Raw genomic sequence first — 20,237 nt, 5'->3', positions numbered from 1 at the left:
CACATCCTCCTGAGGCATGTATAACATCACCGAACAGGTTAATTAGAAAAAAATAGGTCAACTCATCTTGTTGCAGAATCCAGAAGTTCACTGAAAATTGTCTGAAGAAATCCAGTGCATCAATCCACAGATCTGTGCTTGATTGATTTCTTTAGGATAATCTTAAGCAATTTAACCTAGCCTCCCTCTTTATTGCTTTCTCTTTATGTCTGTAACTCTATTGAATGAATGTAAGAATTGGAACATTATATATTTAGCGACAAAGTGTGTGATTTACATATATTTTGATATCATTTATTTTCAGAGTTGGATTCTGAATAGTGGAGTGTGGGTTTTGGTTCTGTATGAAAGTTTAATGATTAGCTTGGCACCATTTCTGATTCCAAAACCGTTTGAAACCAATATGAAACAGAGAGCCCCTGGAGCACTAACTGGAATTTGTTTGCATTGGGAGATCTTTATGAGTGAACAGAATATATATTAAAGAGCATTAGCTTGTTCTTAGTTAGAAGGAACAGGTATTGATTTTCTTTTGTCTATGGGAAATGCCAATAGCTTGGAAACCTTTTAGTTTCAGTTCACAGAACTCCTGGTTAAAGTTAGCTGCAAGAACATGGTTCACCTGAAGCAAGTAGTTAGTACAGAATCATTATAAATAGGTTACCTCAATGCAACAGTTTAACTTGAAAGTTCCAGACAGGAATTATTTGGTTAGGACCCTGGCAGTTATTTAAACCTGAGAAATTCTAAGCTTAATTGTCTGAATACTCAAGGAAGAGGCTATCAGACTGACGAGGCTGAGAATTGAAAGCAACAGTCAAGTCAGAAACTGAAATTGCTGGAAAATCTCAGGTCTGGCAGCACATATAGAGAGAAAGCAGAGTTAACGTTTCAGGTCCAGTGAGCCTCCTTCAGAACTTAGCAGTTCTGAAGGGTCACTGGACCCATAAAATTACCTCTGCTTTTTCTCCACAGATGCTGCCAGAACCACCGAGTTTTTTTCCAGCAATTTCTGTTTTGTTTCTGATTTCTAACATCTGCGTTCTTCATTTTTTTTTGTTAAGTCAAACCTCCAGATGTCCTCAAGAAGGAATTCTCTCTGGTGTTCCTGTACTGTAAAGGAATACTATTGGAATAGATGGGTTATTCTATTTATACTGTGCTACAAAATACTTTAGATTGTGTTTCATGCAAATAGCTAATTTGTCTTATCTTTGTTCTCGGGTCTACGGTGTATCACAGTATCAGCTGCGTCCATTACAGATTGAAGATTTCAAACCAGAACTCCGGGCAGCTTTCCACACTCACTTGATTAAGTCTAAGTACCCCTTACATATGGGCTATACCACTTCCTTTCCTATTCATATTTCTTGAAATCTCTCAACCTCTACACAGTCGTGATTTTTCTGAGGTCAATAATGATTCTGCTACTTTTCATACACAAAAATCTTATACTGCCCGAAGAACCTCCAATTCAAGCATTTTATTTTCTTCAAATGCAGATCCTAGGCAAATTGAATGTAGCATTAATTGACTCTCTCATGAATTTAAAGGATTCAAAACACTGATCAAAGCAATGGTGGTGCATTTTCCCAAAATCCATTGCAAAATTTACCCCTTAACACCAACAAAAAAAACACATAGAATTCATCTCATTTTTCTGGGAAATCTTGTTCCGTGCTGATTGGCTGCTGAGTTTACCAGGAATAAGTGGCTACAAACAATTGGTTAATTCTGAAGTGTAAGATGTTGAGGTCCCGACTACATTACATTAATTTTATTGTAAGTAGATCATTCACTGATCCAAGTTTAAAACAGGTTTACTATAATTCGTTTGCTTTTGTACATCATGCCTTCAGTAAAGCCAATGATTATTTTTTCTCTTTTTGAAAACAAAAACAGCCTCGTCAACCTGTACATTGAAGATGCATTCTTCATCCAAAGATATGTATATTCCTGCACACTATTAAAATTTGTATAGTAAAAATCTTACAACCAGGATGGATTATTTCTCAGTTTTGAAATTAGATGCATTATTTCTCAGTTTTGAAATTAGATGCAATTTAATGCAATCAGTTTGTCTAAATCCTCTTGAAGTCTGTTGCTATTGTCGTAGTTTCATTTGCATCCTTTGAAATCATGCTTCACATATCCGAATGCAGTCATCAATATGTAACAAAAAGGAACAGTAATCCTAATAGCTAATCAAGGAGAAATCACCGTGTATATATTTCCAGTGTCAAAAAAAAACTGTTCACCACTATGCGGTTTGTTTTGTGTAAATGCACAATGTCGCTTCCTTTTTTGATCTCTGGGTTTCAATTTTGCTAACAAGGCCTGAAAAAGTGTAGTTACCTATGAAAGCAAGTGTCAGTTTTGAAGGATCCTGGAGTAACAGCCTTGTAAAATGAAAGAAAACCAAACAACATTTTTAATTTGATCAGGTGTGCAATCCCACACATACTTCCATAAGCTGCCCCTTAAAAGCGCTAGCTGATTATTTAGCTGATTAATATTCAGAGATTCCAATAATAAGAAAATCTCTACTTCCAAAATTGTATAAAATATAAAATTTAAATTTGATTACATTGCTATAACGTATGAGGTTAAATTTAATCAACGTTAAAACCAGCGTATTTGTGCAAGTTTAACTGTTTTATTGGTAAGGGGAATTATGCAAATCAATCAGAATAGGTATTGTTGTATCATATTGGGACAGTCACATTATTCATTTGAATGCTAAGCATTAACTTAAAAAGATTTCCTAATTTGAGATTTAAGAGCTGAATATTTTACAGAAAATTCCAGAAGTCAGAATTTGGCTCCACCATAACAAATAGATAACGAATTCAAGCATATATAAAATAATGTTTTCATCAAACAAGTGGAGTTGCAAGACAAAAATCTTAAAATTCCATTTAAAAAATCATGAACAAAGTGATGACTTTTTTTTTGCAAAAGTTAAATCATTTAATCGAGTGAAATGGGACAGGTGAAAATAAACGAACAGTTCAGTTGTCATCAGCTTCGAGGTTAATGTTGTTTCCGAATTTTGCATAGAGCTGGATTTTAAGATCCGATAACACCTGCTGAATTGTCTCCACACGAGTCTGCAAAGCATGGATGTCATCTTGGAAACTTTGCTGAAAAATTAAGTTTAAAGTCATATCAAGGTACAAAGAATCAAGAAAATTATAATGATCATTAATTAAAAATTATACTAATTTTGGCCTCAAAACTTGACATTATTTGATCAACAAGAAAGTCAAAATTATGAAGGAATATAATTTGGCGGAGTTCAGGGCACAATAAGATCAGCTATGATCTAACTGAATAGTTCAGCAGTTTTGAGGAGGTGAACAGCCCACCCTAGCTCCTCATTCTTATGTTCAGGCCAATTATGAAACTGGTGAATCATATATAGTAACAATTGGCATTTTTTTTCTTTCTGAGCACAAATGCATCTCATAGCACTTTATAGACATATAAACAGATAAACATAGAATGAGTTTAAAAGGGAGATTGCCTTAGGAAAAGTACCCTTAGGTAGCAACAACCATAACAAGATTGAATTTTGCATTCAGTTTGAGGGAAAGAGGAGTGAGTCCGAGACTATTTGCTTTTAGAGGAGAAATTATGATGCAAAAAAGCAGATTAGGTTAATGATATAAAGGACAGGTCAAAAGGGATGCAGTGGCTGACTTACGAGGGAATTTTCAGAACACACAGAGGAGATACATTCCAATGAGTAATAAAATTTCCAAGGAACGGGTCCACTATCTATGATTAACTAGAGATGTAAAGGATACAATCAACATAAAAGAAAAAGCATTTAACTGTGCAAAGCTAGGTGGCAGGTCAGTAGAGAGAGATAATGGGAACTGCAGATGCTGGAGATTCCAAGATAATAAAATGTGAGGCTGGATGAACACAGCAGGCCAAGCAGCATCTCAGGAGCACAAAAGCTGACGTTTCGGGCCTCTGATGAAGGGTCTAGGCCCGAAACGTCAGCTTTTGTGCTCCTGAGATGCTGCTTGGCCTGCTGTGTTCATCCAGCCTCACATTTTATTATCTTGGCAGGTCAGTAGACTTTTTTTTTGTTAATCATGTGTCCAAATATTTTTCAAAATATTAATGTGGAGGTAAAAATAAAAGTAGAAGAGAAAGATAGAAATTAAAAAAAAGTAAAACAGCTCAATAATTACTTAAATGGAGAAAAAAGTTAACAAAGTGAATATTACTCTGACAAAAATTAATTTTACAAAATAAAAAATGGCAGAAGAACTGTACAATTATTTTGCTGTGGTTTTCAATATAAAGGATTCAAGGAACATTTCAGAAGCAGCAATAAATCAAGAAATGGAAGAGAGGGAACAACTCAGGAAGTTCACCAAGAAGTGATAGTAAGAAAATTGTTAAAGTTTCAGGCTGACAAGTGCCCTGGCCCTGGTGGATGTCCTCCTAAGGTCTTAAAAGAAATACTGGTGAGAAAATTGATGCGCTGGTTTTAATTTCTCAAAACTCTCTTGATTCAATGCCTGTCCTAGTAGAATGGAAGGTAGTAGCAGTAATTCCTTTGTTCAAAAAGAGAGACGCTCAGGAAACAGGCCACTTAGTTTAACATCGATCACTGGGAAAATGTAAGAAATTATTATAACGAAGAAGGTTAAAGCAGAACAGATAGTTCAAGGTAACCAGGTTGATTTAACATGGTTTTAGGGCAGACAAATCATGTCTGATCAATCTATTACAGTCCTTTGAGGAGGTAATGGATAAAGGGAAAATCAGTAGATGTACTGTAATTACAGTTCCAGAAGGCATTTCATAAGTAAGGTGCTAAATTAAGAGAGTTTGCAGAAAATAAAAACTAATGGTGTAGAGATTAGAGAATTGGCACAGACAGAAGATTCAGCTGGCTAACTAGAAGCAAACAGTAGGCAGAAAATGGGTCTTTTTCAGGTTGGCAAGATGTAACAAGTCAAGGGCTTGGCGATGGAACCTGTAAAATTCAACTATTTAAAAAGTATATAAACAACTTCGATGATGGAACAGAGGATTGTTTGCCAAATTTACTTTTATAAAGAGAAGACAAAGAGGAAATACATAGAGTACAAATAAAAGTAGATAGGTTAAATGAGTGGGCAATGATGTGGCAAATGAGTATAGCCTGTGAGAATGTATAATTGTCCATCTTGGTAAGAATTATAATAAAACTGAATAATAAGTTTAATAGTAAGAGTAAATTACAAGTCTAATAGTAAGAGTAATAAAACTGAAGCACATTATTTAAATAGTGAGAGATTACGGAACTCTGAGATGCAGAGGGATGCGAGTATCCGAAGGCGTGAAGCACAAAGGTTTAGTATGCAGCTCCAGCAAGCATTTAAGAGTAATAGAATGTTAATGTTTATTGGGATGGGAATTAAATACAAAACTATGGAAGTTATTTTATACAGGGCACTGGAGAGGTGGTATCTGGTATACAGTGCAGAGTGTTGGTCATCTTATTTAAGGAAGGATATAAATATGTTGGAGGCAGTTCAGAGAAGGTTTATCAGACTAATAACTGGAATGAGTGGTATGTATTTTGAGGAATGGTTGGATAAGGTAGACCTGTATCTCTAGGAGTTTAAAACATTAAGACAGAACTTGACTTAAACATACAAGGTCTTGTGTTGTTCTGATATGGTAAATATGGAAAGGATGTTTTCTTTATGGGAAATAGGGGTCTTCTTTTAAAATACATCAGGCAAGATCCTTTGCAGAATTTCGCGAGATTTGGAACCCTTTTCCTGGAAAGATAACGGAAGCCGCATCCTTGAATATTTTTAAGGCAGCTGTGGAAGTGAAAATTTAATTAGTGTAGGCAGGACACAGGCTTGAGGTTGAGGTTACAAACAGATCAGCCATGATCTTAGTGAATGGCTGAGCAACTCAAGGGGCTAAATGACTTACTTCTGTTCCTAATTCATATGTTCCATGTGACAAAGAGTTTGATCAAAGATGTTGGGTCTGAAGATGATTTTAAAAGGAAAAATATAAGAAGTGGAGAGGACAGGGAATGAATTGAAAAATGCAGGCCTTAGATACCTGTAAACATAAGCTACTAATGGAGAATGAAGGGAATGAATGAGGACTTTAATAACAGGCTTGTGCAATGGATGAAACATTCAACAAGACTTGCTGAGGTGGTCACAGAGATAAAGCGGAGCAACCCAATAGATTTATTTCAAGGATAAGAGTTGAGGATGAGGCTTTGGAAGATGAGGAGTTAATATAGGTCAACACGCCATGGGTGGACTGGACCTGTGACAGAATTTTGTAAAAAATTAATAGACAATAGGTGGCCTGCCAGGAAATTACTGCTGTCATCAAGTCTGGAATGAAGGACATTGACAAGGGTTTCATTAACAGTTGGGCTGGGTAAGTACAAAGATGGGCACAAGAATTACAAGGGACAGTATATGGGTTTAGAATCTCAACTGACTCAGCTAGGATCAGAAGGTTGTAGACTGGTGTCATTTGGGCAGAGAGCTAGCAGTAAGGTACAATTATGCGGCAGGAGTGTTTAACTGGAGGGAGAATGGTGTAGCTAATCCAAAGCTCAAATAACAGACATACAAACAAACAGACAGGCACAGTGCAAACAGTTGTGGAATGACCGACATCAGCAATACAGAAGTCCAGTTGGGTACTGTCAGCTTATGTAATTTTGAATACCATGTCTTTGGAAGACACCAACAGGGAGAAGCATGTGAATGAGGAGGATACAGGACAAGGATTGATCTTTAGGTCACTTGAGAAAAATCTATTCAAAAGAAAAAGATTCTGCTAGAAATGATTTTATCATAATTGATTAGGCAAGAGTTAAAGAAAGCCAGGGTAATACAACTGAACTGGATGATGGTGTGGTCAACCATATACTGAGCAGTATAAAGGGTACAGGAGCAAAGAGCATACAGCAGTGGAGAATGGAATTTCAACAGGATCACAAGATGAGGATTTAGAGAGAGACCCTGGGAAGATTCGACTTGTTGGGCAAAATAGAGGGAGGCAGTGGAACTGACTGAATGGATGATTTATCTTGTTGATGTTAACAAATCTCTGATCCTTACAATTTCTGCTCGAGTTGACAGTTGTCCAGACAACAGGTTTAAGAACACAGGTGGTATTAAAGACCATGGACATCTGTCAAAGGATCTTGTAGTGGCAGAAGGGGACAATTTTGGCAGAGGAGAGCAAGGTAGTGTAGAATTTATGTCAACCGATATTGGTAATGGAGACTATGCTGTATCCAGTAACCTATTTCACTATTTTCATCATTTCCTCCTCCAATTCTTATCAATTTAATTTCAAGTTATAGATGAAATGGAATGAATGTTTATTTTGATAAGTTTACAAAAATAAGGAACCGACCTTCCCCAAATCATACAGACCTCAGACAGAAGAATACCTACCCAACTTTCATGTATGGTTAAAAAAAACATGGAAATAACTGCTCTGGAAAGTTACCCACATTAAACGTCAGCATTGTGTTAGAAAGTTGGTTATTCTAAATTACACGAATAGTTACCTTAACAGCAACAAAGATGTTTAGGGCACTGTTTTTAAAACATTAGTCCATGCCACACCGTTACTTTCTCCTCCATTCATAATCTTTCTAACCTTGTCTTGCTGGAGCTTATTTTTTTATCGACAGATAAGTTGACTAACCAGTGAAAACCTACGTGTGTGCTGTTTTGTAGGAAAAAAAATGGTAAACGCAAACCTTTCCTTCTAGTTTTGTTGGAAACAGGAGATTCTATTGTGCAACCGAATGCTTCTGATCGATCTATCTCCTTTAATTAATACCAACACAAAAAAAACACTTAACTGGTCATTCATCTCGTTGCTGTATGTTTTGCTACATAATTTATAATGCATCAGCTACTCTTAAGTAATTATATAGGAATCAAGTGAGAAGTTTGGGGAAATGATAATGCAAATCCTTCTTCATTTTTAACCTAACACATTTCAAATTAACAGCTTGGCAGCACCTACATGTTCTATTCAAGACGTTTGAAAAAATTTTCATGGAAACTCAAGGTTAACAAGAAATGTTCGACAAGCTTGAAATCAGTAACACGGCTTTACAACTTTAACTGTGTAATGGCACGGGCTCGGCTTTTGCAAGCTTACAAAGTATTGATTCATACTAACTACATGTAGAAGTATAACCAGTCTAAGTGCAATTATTCACTGGTGAATTGCAACATTAGAAGCAAGCATCAGGCCAAGACATTTATTACCTTTGCTGCTTCTAGCATCTCCTGTGTCTCATCCTGGGAGTGGCTAATAAAAACCTCTCCGATTTGGTAAGGCACCAGCATTGTATCTTCATCAAGCATCATTATATCATCAGAGGCATCTTCTAAGTTCTGTAACTGTTTCTAAGTTGAATCACATACAAGAGAATCAGTCACATCTATCAAATAAATCATTGATAACTGTAAACAATGAAGTATTTGTCTGTTTGCTCTAATGATTAAATTTAAAAGGAAAGTTTCCAGAGTAGTTTGGTTGCATTCATCTTTGGCTTGCATAAGGTTCTTCAAAATGTTAAAATAAGATTCACAAGGTAAGTAAAGGTCATTTTTTTGTGAGTCCTTATACACACAATTCCAATGCAGAGTAACATACTATTAAAGCATCCAGTAAGGGTAGGTTACTCAAATGGATGGTTGTTATATTGAACAGAATGTTTATTTGAAGCTAGAAAGCTAAAAATCACTGCAGTCAAATTCATGTATGTACAACTTCATATTCATGCCATCAATAAAACCGCTTACTTACATGTCCACACACTGTTCAACTTTGTCCCTGTTTGAACACATATGCTACCGTGCTCCTCATCTGTTTTGCCTTTGTTACCTCCAAACCTGATATTCTAATCCATACCTAGCTTCCCAACTTCTACTCTCTTTAAGCTTAAGGTTTTCCAAGATTCTGCAGTCATGTCCCACTTGTACCAAATCATGGACCATCACTTTTGCGCTCATTGATCTAGAATAGTTCTGGAGTTAAGCAATGTCTCAGCTTTAAGATACCTTTTCTTCTACAGCCCTCCTTCTCCCCATCTTTGCAACTCTTTGAAACACACTACTGCTCTAATTCTGACCTCTTGCGCATCCCTAATTTTAAATCATTATATCTCAGCCTAATCCCTCTGCATCTCAGCCTTTCTTTCTACCTTCAAAATCTCAAAAATTACTTCTTAGTCTGTGCCTTTTGGCCACCTTACATAATAATTTATTTTGTGGACCAACGTAGAACTTTAAAAACCCCTCTGGTGAGCTTTTGGGACAATATACCATAAAGGCACAACATGAATACAACTTACTCTTCTTGTGGTAAACTACTCAGAGTTAATTTGTTTGAGGGCAATCCTAGATTCTGTACACATATGCAGTTACAGCTTTTAAATATATTAAAATAACAAATTCTCTACAAACTATATTCTTTGCATAATACTCTGTATTTACCTTTTTCAGTTCTATTTCTTCTTTAAGCTCTATAAGCCTGTTATTATTTCTTGCAAACTTATTAATTTTCTGTTGGTCTTCAAAGGTAACATTAACATCTTCTACTGCCTATAAAACAAATATAAATAATATTTATGATCACAACACATTTTATGTATATACAAACTGATTCCAAATTTAAAACAGAGATCTAAATCGCACTATGTAATGTTTTCTCAGTAACATCTGTCAAGTAGGATCACAAAGCAAATAAATAGATGGGTAGATCTAATGTATATTAATAGCAAAGTGCTAGATTTCTATTCTTTACATTGTATAAAACTGTGCACAGTAAACACGACACTCAATGAAAGCATTTCACTAAAACTTTTTTTAATCAGAAAAAAAAGTTTCAAAAACTGAAAACTAACGTGTTTGTGTATCATAGAGAGATGAATCAGACAAATGTCCAGCGGCTCACTACAGACGAAGTGAGACACTCCAGTGAAAAGTGGAAATTGACAGGTAACCAACAGCTCCTTGATTTTGTAGGCAGATTTGGTCTGCACTAAGCACAACATTGAAGACAAGAGCAAGTACAGCATAATTACAAACATTTATTTTACAAATTCAATTGAACTTTTCTTAATCTTTGATTATTTCAGACAAGAGAATAGTGCTTCCAAGCTACACAACGACAGAATGTTTCATGCAAGAAATTTTATCCTTCAATATGGCTATTGAAGAAAGTAGATAATTAGGAGAGTAGATAATGGAAATTTCACAGATTCCAGTTGATTTCTCTGTGAATGAGACAGGAAATCAGCTTTCTGAATATAATGCATACAATTAAATCTAAAACTTAAAAATTGAATCTAAATCATTGCAAAACTAGAGAACTATGTACAATAAGTTAGCTACTGCAACTGGAAAGCATTAATTTAAAGACAGAAAATCGGAAAAATAAATCACAGCTGCATTGGTTTACAAACTAACATTCTTACAAGTGCAGACATGTCAATACTTCTCAGCTAGGAATTGAGTGATAAGGTTCTGCGCTCTAAATCACCAACAAGAGCTTACAGATTATTGATCGGAGACTTGGAAATGAAACATAACATTCCAATTTTGAAGTTCATGAAACTGCCTACATAATACCCAGTAACAGCTTCCCAGCCCCACGCCCAAGAAAAACCACATGTCACACGCGAGCGGTCAGACATTGTTACAAAATGTACCCTCTCTGTAAATTAGCAATAGCATTACAGCTCTGGCATGCATCTTAAGTATATATTTCCTTGAACAAAGTCCACCCTGCTTAAAAGTTTTAAAATGAAACACAATGAACATGATTAAGGTTAAGGTGCTAACTGGAACAGGGCCAATTTTGGGGCCATTAGGTAGGACCTAGCAGAGGTTGGTTGGGTGAGTCTGTTTGAAGGAAAAGGAATGACTGGCAATCGGGAGGCTTTTAAAAGGGTGACTTCAAGAGTTCAAGGAAGATATGTCCCTGTTAGAGTGAAGGGAAAAGCAGGTAGGTTGAGGGATCATTGGCTGAGGGATATTGAGGTTCTGACTGGGAAAAAGAAGGGCCTAGGCCCAAAACATCAAGCTTTCCTGCTCCTCTGATGCTGCTTGGCCAGCTGTATTCATCCAGCTCTACACCTTGTTATCTCAGATTCTCCAGCATCTGCAGTTCCTACTATCTCCAAGGCATACATTGCATTTAAGCTATCAGCCTCAAGTGAATCACTAGGAGGAACACACTTACGAGGAAATCAGAAGAGCAAAAAGGGCTCTTAGGTAAGATTAAAGATAATCCCAAAAGGTTCTACAGCCATATTAAGAATAAAAGGGTGGCTGGGGAGAGCACAGGTCCCCTTAAAATCAGAATGGTCATCTATATGTGGAGCCACAGGAGATGGGGGAGCTTTTAAATGAATACCTCTCCAGTGTTTACTGAGGAGAGAATCATGGACACTAAGGAAGTAAGCAAAACAAGTAGGGATGTTTTGGACTGCATACACATGACAAAAGAGGAGGTGTTTGCAGCCTTAAAGTGCATTAAGGTGGATAAATCCCCTGGGCCTGATCAAGCCCATCTTCGGATGTTGTGGGAGGCTCGGGAAGAAATTGCAGAGGCCCTTGCAGAGATTTTTGCTTTATTTTTAGCCACTGGTGAAGTTCCAAAGGACTGGAGGGTGGCTACTGTTGTTCCATTGTTTAAAAAGTAGCAAAGACAAGCCAGGAAACTACAGGCCAGTGAGCCTGGCATCAGTGGTAGGCAAGCTATTGGAGGAGATTCTGAGGTAAAGGATCAACCAACATTTAGATAGTCAAGGTCTGATCAAGGATAGTCAGCACGGATTTGCGTGTGGGAAATCAGGTTTTAAAAATTTTCTGCAGTTTTTCAAAGAGATAACTAAGAGGACAGATGAGGGTTGGGTAGAGGGTGTTGTCTATATGGACTTTAGTAAAGCCTTCAACAAGGTCTTGGAAAGCAGGCTAGTCATGAAAGTTAGGTCACATGGGATCCGGGGAGCGCTAACTAATTAGATTCAAAACTGGCTTGATGGTAGGAAGCAGAGGGTGATGGTTGAAGGTTGTTTCTCAGATTGAAGACCTGTGACTAGTGGTGTGCCACAGGGGTCAGTGCTGGGAACTTTGTTACTTGTTATTTACATAAATGATCTGATGTGAATGTACAAGGCATGGTTAGTCAGTTTGCAGATGGTACAAAATTAGGAGGTATTGTTGATTGCAAAGAAGGCTATCAAAAATTACAGAGGGATCTTAATCAGATGGAGAAGTGGGCGAAGAATTGGCAACTGCAATTCCATACAGATAAGTGTGAGGTGTTGTACTTTGGAAAGTCAAACCAAGGTAGGGCTTACACAGTAAATGGTAATGTCCTGAGGAGTGTTGTGAAACAGAGACACCTCGGAATACAAATACATAGTTTGTTGAAAGCAGTGTCACAGATGGACAGGGTGTTGAAGAAGGTATTTAGCATGCTGGTCTTTTTTTTCATTGGTCGAGGCACTGAGTGTAGGAATTGGGACGTTATGTTACAGTCGTATAAGTTGTTGGTGCGGCCACACTTGGAGTATTGTGTATAGGTTTGGTCATCCTGTTATAAGAAAGACATAGTTAAACTGGAAAGTGTGTGAAGAACATTACAAGGATGTAGCCAAGACTAGTTGGCCTGAGATATAGGGAGAGGTTGGACAGGACAGGACTTTATTCCTTAGAATATAGGAGAAAGAGGAGTGACCTTACTGTGATCTATATATGGGGGCAACTTCTTCACTCAGAGAAAGTGGTGCATATATGGAACAGGCTGTCAGAGAAAGTGGTTCGGGAAGGTACAAAAGCAAAGTTTAAACATCATTTGGATACATACGTGGATGGGAAGGATTTAGAGGGATATTGATCCAATTGATCGCATTTGAACAACTGAGTGGGCACCATGGTCAGCATGAACCAGTTGGGCCAAAGGGCCTGTTTCTATGCAGTATTACTTTATGACTCTATAATTTCTGAAAGATTGACTTGTATGCCTACTGTAAATAGAGGAGCAATTATATATTTCAAGTGAAAGAAAGTTTGAAGGTGCAAATCAATATACTATACTGCAGACTTATCGGTATTTACTGACAAAACAATAGTTCAGATTCGTATATGTCATATCTCAGTGCTGAAGAACAATCATACCTGACACATACCATTACCCCGTTTCTCTCTTCACACATGCTGCCAAATCTGCTGACTTTGTCCAGTATTCTCTGTTTGTTTCAATTTCCAGCATCCACAGTATTTTGTCTTTATTCTAACAATAAGCTACCAAACAATACTACTATTTTGATTTCTAACATATAGAGCCATCCAGCTTCTCTTGACAGTTCACCGAATCCCCCATGGAGAATCTGTGAAGGTTCAGGTGTCCAGCAGGACACTTATGTGCAGCACTCCTCACATGGAGTCTGCTTCATTCTCTCACTCACTGTTTGTATCTTTAAACTGCACTTCAGCAAGCTCCAAAACTACATGAGTGACTGGTAGAAAACTGTGCAAGAAGCTCCTTTCTGTACTAGGTATAACTGAATAGTAACACTTAAAATTGTTTATTCCCTTAATACCAGCAATCAAACGCAGAGGATTCCATCACAGGGCCTGGAAACAACTGACACAAATGACTTATTACCCTGCTGAAAAAAAAATTGGTGATTAAGAATGGTGGAAGGTGTCATCCACAATGCTATCAAGCAGCACTTGCTTGTACTAACCTGCTAACCGATGTTCAATTCGCGTTCAACCAAGACCACTAAATTCCTGACCTCAAAGTGCCCTTAGTTGAAGTATGGACGAAACAGCTGAATTGCAGAGATGGAAGTGACTGCCCATCACATAAAGGCTACATCTGACCAACAGCAGCATCAAAAGGAACCTTCGCCAAAGTGGAGTTATAGAGGTCTGCAGCACAGGAAATGGCCCTTCGGCGCATCGTGTCTGCACTGGTTAAAAACAACCACTTAACTATTCTAATCTCATTTTCCCGCAGCTGGTCGAGAGCATTATACGACTCTTCATCTGAAGTACTTCTTAAGTGCTTCTTAAACGTCGTGCATTTTTGCCTCTACCACCAAGCCAGGCATGGAATCCCAGATTCCCATCATCCTCTGGGTGAATAATTATTTTTCCCTCCTATCCCCTCTAAACCTCCTGCTCCTTAGCTTATATCTGTTCTCATGGTTATTGACCTGTCCACCAAGAGGAAAAATGTTCTTCCTGTCTACCCTGTCTCAAACATATTCCCACCCATCCTCCCTACAGTGTCTTTTGCTCCAGTCTATCCAATCTTTCTTTCTAACTAAAACTCTCCAGCCCAAGCAACAAGCCAATGAGACTCAGGGAGAAAACTTTCTGTTATGTGGAGTCATATCTGGCAAAAAGGAAGATGGCTGTGGCTGTTGGAGGGAGGTTAGTCATGTCAGCTCCAGGACATCTCTGCAGGAATTCCTCAGGGCAATGTCTCAAGCAAACCATACTCAGCTGCTTCTTCAATAGCAATCCCTTCATCATAAGGTCAGAAGTGGGGACTATTGTTGATGATTGCATCAGTACCATTCACAGCTTCTCAGATACTGAAGCAGTCCAAATGCAGCAAGACCTCGACAATATATGGCTGACATGCAGAAGATGGCATTCGTGGCCACTCAAGTGACCGTTTTCAACAAGAAAGAAACTAATTATTAGCCATTAATATTCAAAAGCATTAACATCACTGAATTTTCCACAATCAATATCCAGGGATTTAACAGAAACTGAACTAGCTATAGGAATATTGTGGATGCTAATTCAAGTCAGAAGCTAGAAATCCTGCAGTGATTAACTCACCTCCTGACCCCCCGAAGCCTATCCACCAGAAAGAAACCACAAGTCAATGTGTGATGGAATATCCCCATTCTCCTGGATAAATACAACTCCATCAACATTCAAGAAGCTTGAGATCATCTACACTAAAACAGCCTATGTGATTGGCACTGTAATGAGGTCAGCCAATCTTGATTGGAAGTCTTGTCTAATCAGGAGTCCCTTGCTGACAGGTATAAACAGGAGAGTTGGACACCTGTTCGCTCTCAGAGCTGGCTTTGAGGGAACTGGATTAGTGTCAATGACTCTCCAATGAGCAAACAAAGGGTGACTTGGTGATGCGATTCTGGCCTATGTGAAGTTATTTCAGGCACTGCATCCACAAATATTTACTCCTTCCATCAACAACATTGATTAGCAGTAGTGGGTACCATCCACAAGATGTGCTGGAGAAGTTTACCACGGTCCTGTAGGCAGCATCTTACAAACCCACAATCACTTCCATCTAGAAAGACAAGGAAAGCAGATACACGAGAATACCAACGCCTGCAAATTCCCTTCCAAGCTATTCACCTTTCTAAAGTGGAAATACATTGCTCTTTCTTCAGTGTCATCGATTCCGATGGCAGATTCCTAATTGGAATTGTGGGTCTACCTTAAGCAAATGAACTGTAGTGGTTCAAGAAGGCAACTCACAATTATCTTCTCAAAGGCAACTAGGGATGGTCAATAAATACTGGCTAAGCTAGTGAAGTCCACATAACATAATGAATCAAAATAAACAATGATATTTCATACAATCATATTTTTCCAGAAAATTTCAGATAAACATGATAAGCACTCAGTATATCAGCTCTCCTGTCTAGCTATATTACCAACTTGCTGTTTACCCAATTATATCCACAGAGAAAATTGAGCTGGCTTTTTGAGACTCTTTAGTAGTTGGCATTATGAAGTTTCTTGCTTAAAATTCAACTTCACAAACACATTCAGTCATAAAAGAGAAAAACTTTAATAGTGCAGATTGCCCTCTGACATTTAATTTCATATACTTTTGTGAGGATGAATGATTTTTCGCAGCTGGTGCTTCGTTTTAGTATCCCATAATTTGATTTTACATGTTTTCAAAAACTCCCCTTCCATCATGTACACAAGGGTGCCACTAATATCTTATGATTCCCACACAAGAAAGAAAAATTCCCTGCCTGTTGGTAATGATTGGGAGAAAAAGTTACCAATTATTTTGAAAACCAGATGTCAAATGGAAATATGAACTTTGCTCAAACCCTCATTTTGCAGATACAAACCCAATGATTGGTTGGAATTTGACACTTTTTGCACAGATCTTGAGCAAAGCAAGTGAAAAGCTTCAGAAACACGTCTCTCTTTTTAGCAATATCTAAATATGACACCACGATTATTAACAGACTTATTTGTGATATGAGGCTATAGCCAGGGCAAATGATATGGTTGGTAACTAGGGGGATGGAATTTGAAGTGGCAACCAAAGGCAATGGCTTCAAATGTCCAATTTTTATTTGGATAAAATTTCCAATTACCCAGTACATGACATCATATAAACAGTGTCATAATTTAACAACAGTGCAGGAGCTGAAAGAATGAGACAGAAAACTAACTAACACTATGCCTTCAAATGAGGCATCCAGAGGCAACACACAGATGAGAAATGGGAAGGAATCAAAGATAGGTCCTGGAGGCAACACTGTGGAAGCAGACAAAGAAGCCATTTCAAATCATTATCTGGATACAATTAGATAGCTAAGAAGGAAACTTGATGAAACAAAACTGAATGGACCTAACAGTGACATCCTTTATAACAAGGCAGCATTTGATTCAGTGTGGCATTAAACAGTCTGAGCAAAACCGATGTGAATGAGATTCAGGGGAAAAACTCTTCACCAGTTAGAGATATACTTAGCACAAAGCAAGACTATTGTGGTTGTTGGAGGCAAATCATTCCAATGCCAAGACAACACTAAAGGAGCTCCTCAGGATAGCATCCTATGGCCAAATAGTTCAGCTGCTTCATCAAGCTTGTTCCATCATTTGTACAGAAATGGGGACTTTCAATGATGTACAGTATGTGTAACTTCAAAATTAATTTGTATTAAACGTGTTAAGATGGATGTGACATGGCTTACTTCCATTATTGAGTATTCTTGTGGGTTGTTACCAAAACTTCTGGAGGTCTGTTTTGTTTACATGTATTTTTGGTGTGGCTTTAATACCTTGAAGTAACCAGTTCAGAGCAGTGGAACAAAAGAGTTTTTAAAAAAAGCACGTTTGCACAGCAGAAGGGGTCCATTGACATACAGGGAAAGGCAAAAAAATCCAGAACAGTCTGGGTGCAGTGCATGCCAAAAGTGAAGAATTAGTGAATACTGGGTTTAGGAAACTTGTAGTTGCTCTGAAGTTAAAGTCAAAATGAGGTTTGTTGGTAATTTGTTTCAGGTACCATAGGAATAAATACTATCTGAAGGAAAAATAAAAGGATCTAGCGGCTGTACAGAAATTCACTTAAAAGGGAAACAGCGGTAGCAAGTTCAGCCTGAGTCTAAGCAAGGAGTCTTGGAAAGGAGATGGTGGTAACTCTTATTGAGGTTTGTATGTTTGTAAAGACTTCATTAATATAAAAAAGAGAATGAATTTGAATCCTTTTCTGTATTTATACTGAAATCTTTCAAGCCTTTTATTTTGTCAGTACTGTACAGTATAATCATACATTTGTTGTTTAAGAACCATCTTATTCGGTGTTAAACGTAAACTGACAACTGGATGTAAGTTTGCTCACTGAGCTGGAAGGTTTGTTCCCAGATGTTTCGTCGCCATTCTAGGTAACATCAGTGAGCCTCTGGTGAAGCGCTGGTGTTATGTCCCGCTTTCTATTTAGCTGTTTAAGTTTCCTTGGGTTGCTGATGTCATTTCCTGTGTTGGTGATGTTGTTTCATGTTCTTTTTCTCAGAGGGTGGCAGATTGGCTCCAAATCAATGTGTTTGTTGATGGAGTTCCGGCTGGAATGACATGCTTCTAGGAATTCTCGTGCATGTCTGTTTGGGACAACACATCCATCCTAGGACAAGCCAATCAAAGTGGTGTCCTTCCTCATCTGTATGTTAGGATACTAATGATAGTGGGTCATGTCTTTTTGTGGCTAGTTGATGTTCATTACATCATGAACACACACAATGAACATCATCTAGCCACAAAAAGACATGACCCACTATCACTAGTATCCTTACATACAGATGAGGAAGGACACCACTTTGATTGGGATAACACAGCCATCCTAGGACAAGCCAAACAGAGACATGCACGAGAATTCCTAGAAGCATGGCATTCCAACCGGAACTCCATCAACAAACACATTGATTTGGAGCCCATCTACCATCCACTGAGAAAAAGAACAGGAAATGACATCACCGCCACAGGACATGACATCACCAACACAGGAAATGACATCACCAAACCCAAGGAAACCTAACCAGATAAATAGAAAGCTGGACATAACACCAGTGCTTCACCGGAGGCTCACTGATGATGTTACCTAGAATGGTGACGAAACATCTGGGAACAAACCTTCCAGCTCAGTGAACCAGCTTACATCTGGAACAAAATAAAGACCCACTCTTTTGTGGACCGAGAAGAGGAGAGCACAACTGTGTTGGAGGTGGAAGGAAGACGTTGGGTTGGCTGTGCACCCTTGCAACCAGTGGATCTTAACGCTGGCTTCGGCCTAACGCTGGCTCAGGGGAGTAGCCAACCTGCAACGATGGCTGCGGCGAGTGCTCGGGCCCGGATCAGGGGTCCGGAACACCATCCATGTTTCCCTGAAGAAGGTGGATGAAGGTGCACCTGTGGACCGCACCTTCTTCGTGAAGAGGGTCCTGTTGGACTGTTGTGGGTTCGCTGCTGCGGACATTTACTGCCTGCAGGATTTCCCTGGAGGAGGTTTCTACGACGTAACCTTCAGGAGTGCCAAGCTTTGCGAGCGCTTCCTGGAAGTTTTCAAGGAGAAAGGAGGGGAGGGTCCCCTCTCTGTATTGGCCGCTGTCCCACTGTTTGTGATGCTGGTGCAGAGGAGCCGTATGGTGACTGTACACATGTACAACCCGCATGTGCCAGCAGTTGATGTCCTGACCTTCCTTGGAAGGTACGTGAAGGTGGAACGGGACCTAACCGACATCATGGACCCCTTCGGGATCTGGACCAGTAAGAGGCAGGTCTAGGTGACGCTGAGGACGGGCGCGAACGGGAACATCGTACACCCACCGTCCAGCTTCGCGATCGGCGGGACCAAGTGCTACCTGAACTACGCAGGGCAACCTAAAGTCTGCCATGCCTGTCGTAGGTCAGGCCACGTGGCGGCCGACTGCAAAGCCAATATCTGCAGGAACTGTAGGGAGGAGGGACACCTTGCAAAGGATTGCCCACAAGAAAAAAGCTGCAACCTTTGCGGGTAAGCGGGCCACCTCTATAGGGCATGCCTGCGGCGGGGGACCACCTAAGCTCAGGTCGCTGGCAGAGGCAATGCGGGGCAAGCCCCCCCGGAGGAGAGGAAGGCACCAGGGCCCTGCAAGGACCCCGCTAATGTGCAGGTGGGCCAGGTCGTGCAGGAGGGCCCAGCCCCGCAGGATGGACCCAGGGCCAGCAAAGCGCCCCTGCAGGCTCCGCTGCCCGCCAACAACCCGGAGTCGATGGAGGAGGCGACAGGTGACCCAGGGGAGTGGACAACGGTCCGGAAAGCAAGGAGGAAGGCGTGCCGGCAGGCCCAGGCACCGCAACCATCAAGCGCGAAGAGGCAGCTACAGGGGAGCTATAAGAGCTCCTCTGACGAGGGAGATTCGGAGGAGGCCCGCCTAAAGCAGAAGCTAAAGATCTCAAGCGAGAAGGAAAGCAGCACTCCGCTTCCAGGTGACAGGAGGCGTCCTGAGGCTCCCTCCAACACCCAGTCAAGTGCCGCTGGGGCCCTGGAGGGCCCCCCAGGACTTTCAGGCGGGAAGGAGGAAATAGCGTGCCCCCAGCCTGACCCAGAGCCGGAATCTCCTGCCTCCGTACCCCTGACGGGGGAATGTCACCCAGAGGGCAGCACGGACGGTTTCCTGAGCCCAGAGAGCATCCAGCAGTTAGCCTGGGCAATGGGCATGAAGGGACAGATGGAGGGGCTGGACCTTGGACTTGGAGGGTACAGCGGTCACTGTCCACAATGGGGGTACGAGTTGCGAGCATTAATGTGCGCAGCGTCAAGTCAACCGCGAGATGTGTGTCCACGTTGGCCTACCTGACCACCGTCAAGGTGGACCTCCTGTTTCTGCAGGAGTGCGGGATACCGCACCTCAGCAGGTA

General features: G+C 39.9%; 1 protein-coding gene across 3 annotated transcripts in view; it reads right to left on the bottom strand.

Moving 5' to 3' along the window:
• Positions 1-2,636: 2,636 nt before the first annotated feature.
• pfdn4 (prefoldin subunit 4) overlaps positions 2,637-20,237 on the bottom strand; it is a 30,415-nt gene continuing 12,814 nt past the window's right edge. For 2 of the 3 annotated variants that reach the window (XM_048549688.2, XM_048549689.2), the window contains 3 exons: positions 9,522-9,629; positions 8,289-8,429; positions 2,637-3,143 (listed from right to left, as the gene is read on the bottom strand). In XM_048549688.2, the coding sequence (XP_048405645.1) occupies positions 3,012-3,143; positions 8,289-8,429; positions 9,522-9,629 (381 nt within the window). In that variant the 3' untranslated portion in view covers positions 2,637-3,011. Of the gene's footprint in view, positions 3,144-8,288; positions 8,430-9,521; positions 9,630-9,931; positions 10,069-20,237 lie in introns of all 3 variants that reach the window. The other variant, XM_048549687.2, reaches the window with a different exon arrangement.

The sequence above is a fragment of the Stegostoma tigrinum genome, chromosome 19, assembly GCF_030684315.1.
Source record: "Stegostoma tigrinum isolate sSteTig4 chromosome 19, sSteTig4.hap1, whole genome shotgun sequence".
NCBI classification, from domain to species: Eukaryota; Metazoa; Chordata; class Chondrichthyes; order Orectolobiformes; family Stegostomatidae; genus Stegostoma; species Stegostoma tigrinum.
This window is presented reverse-complemented; position numbering and strand designations above follow the sequence as displayed.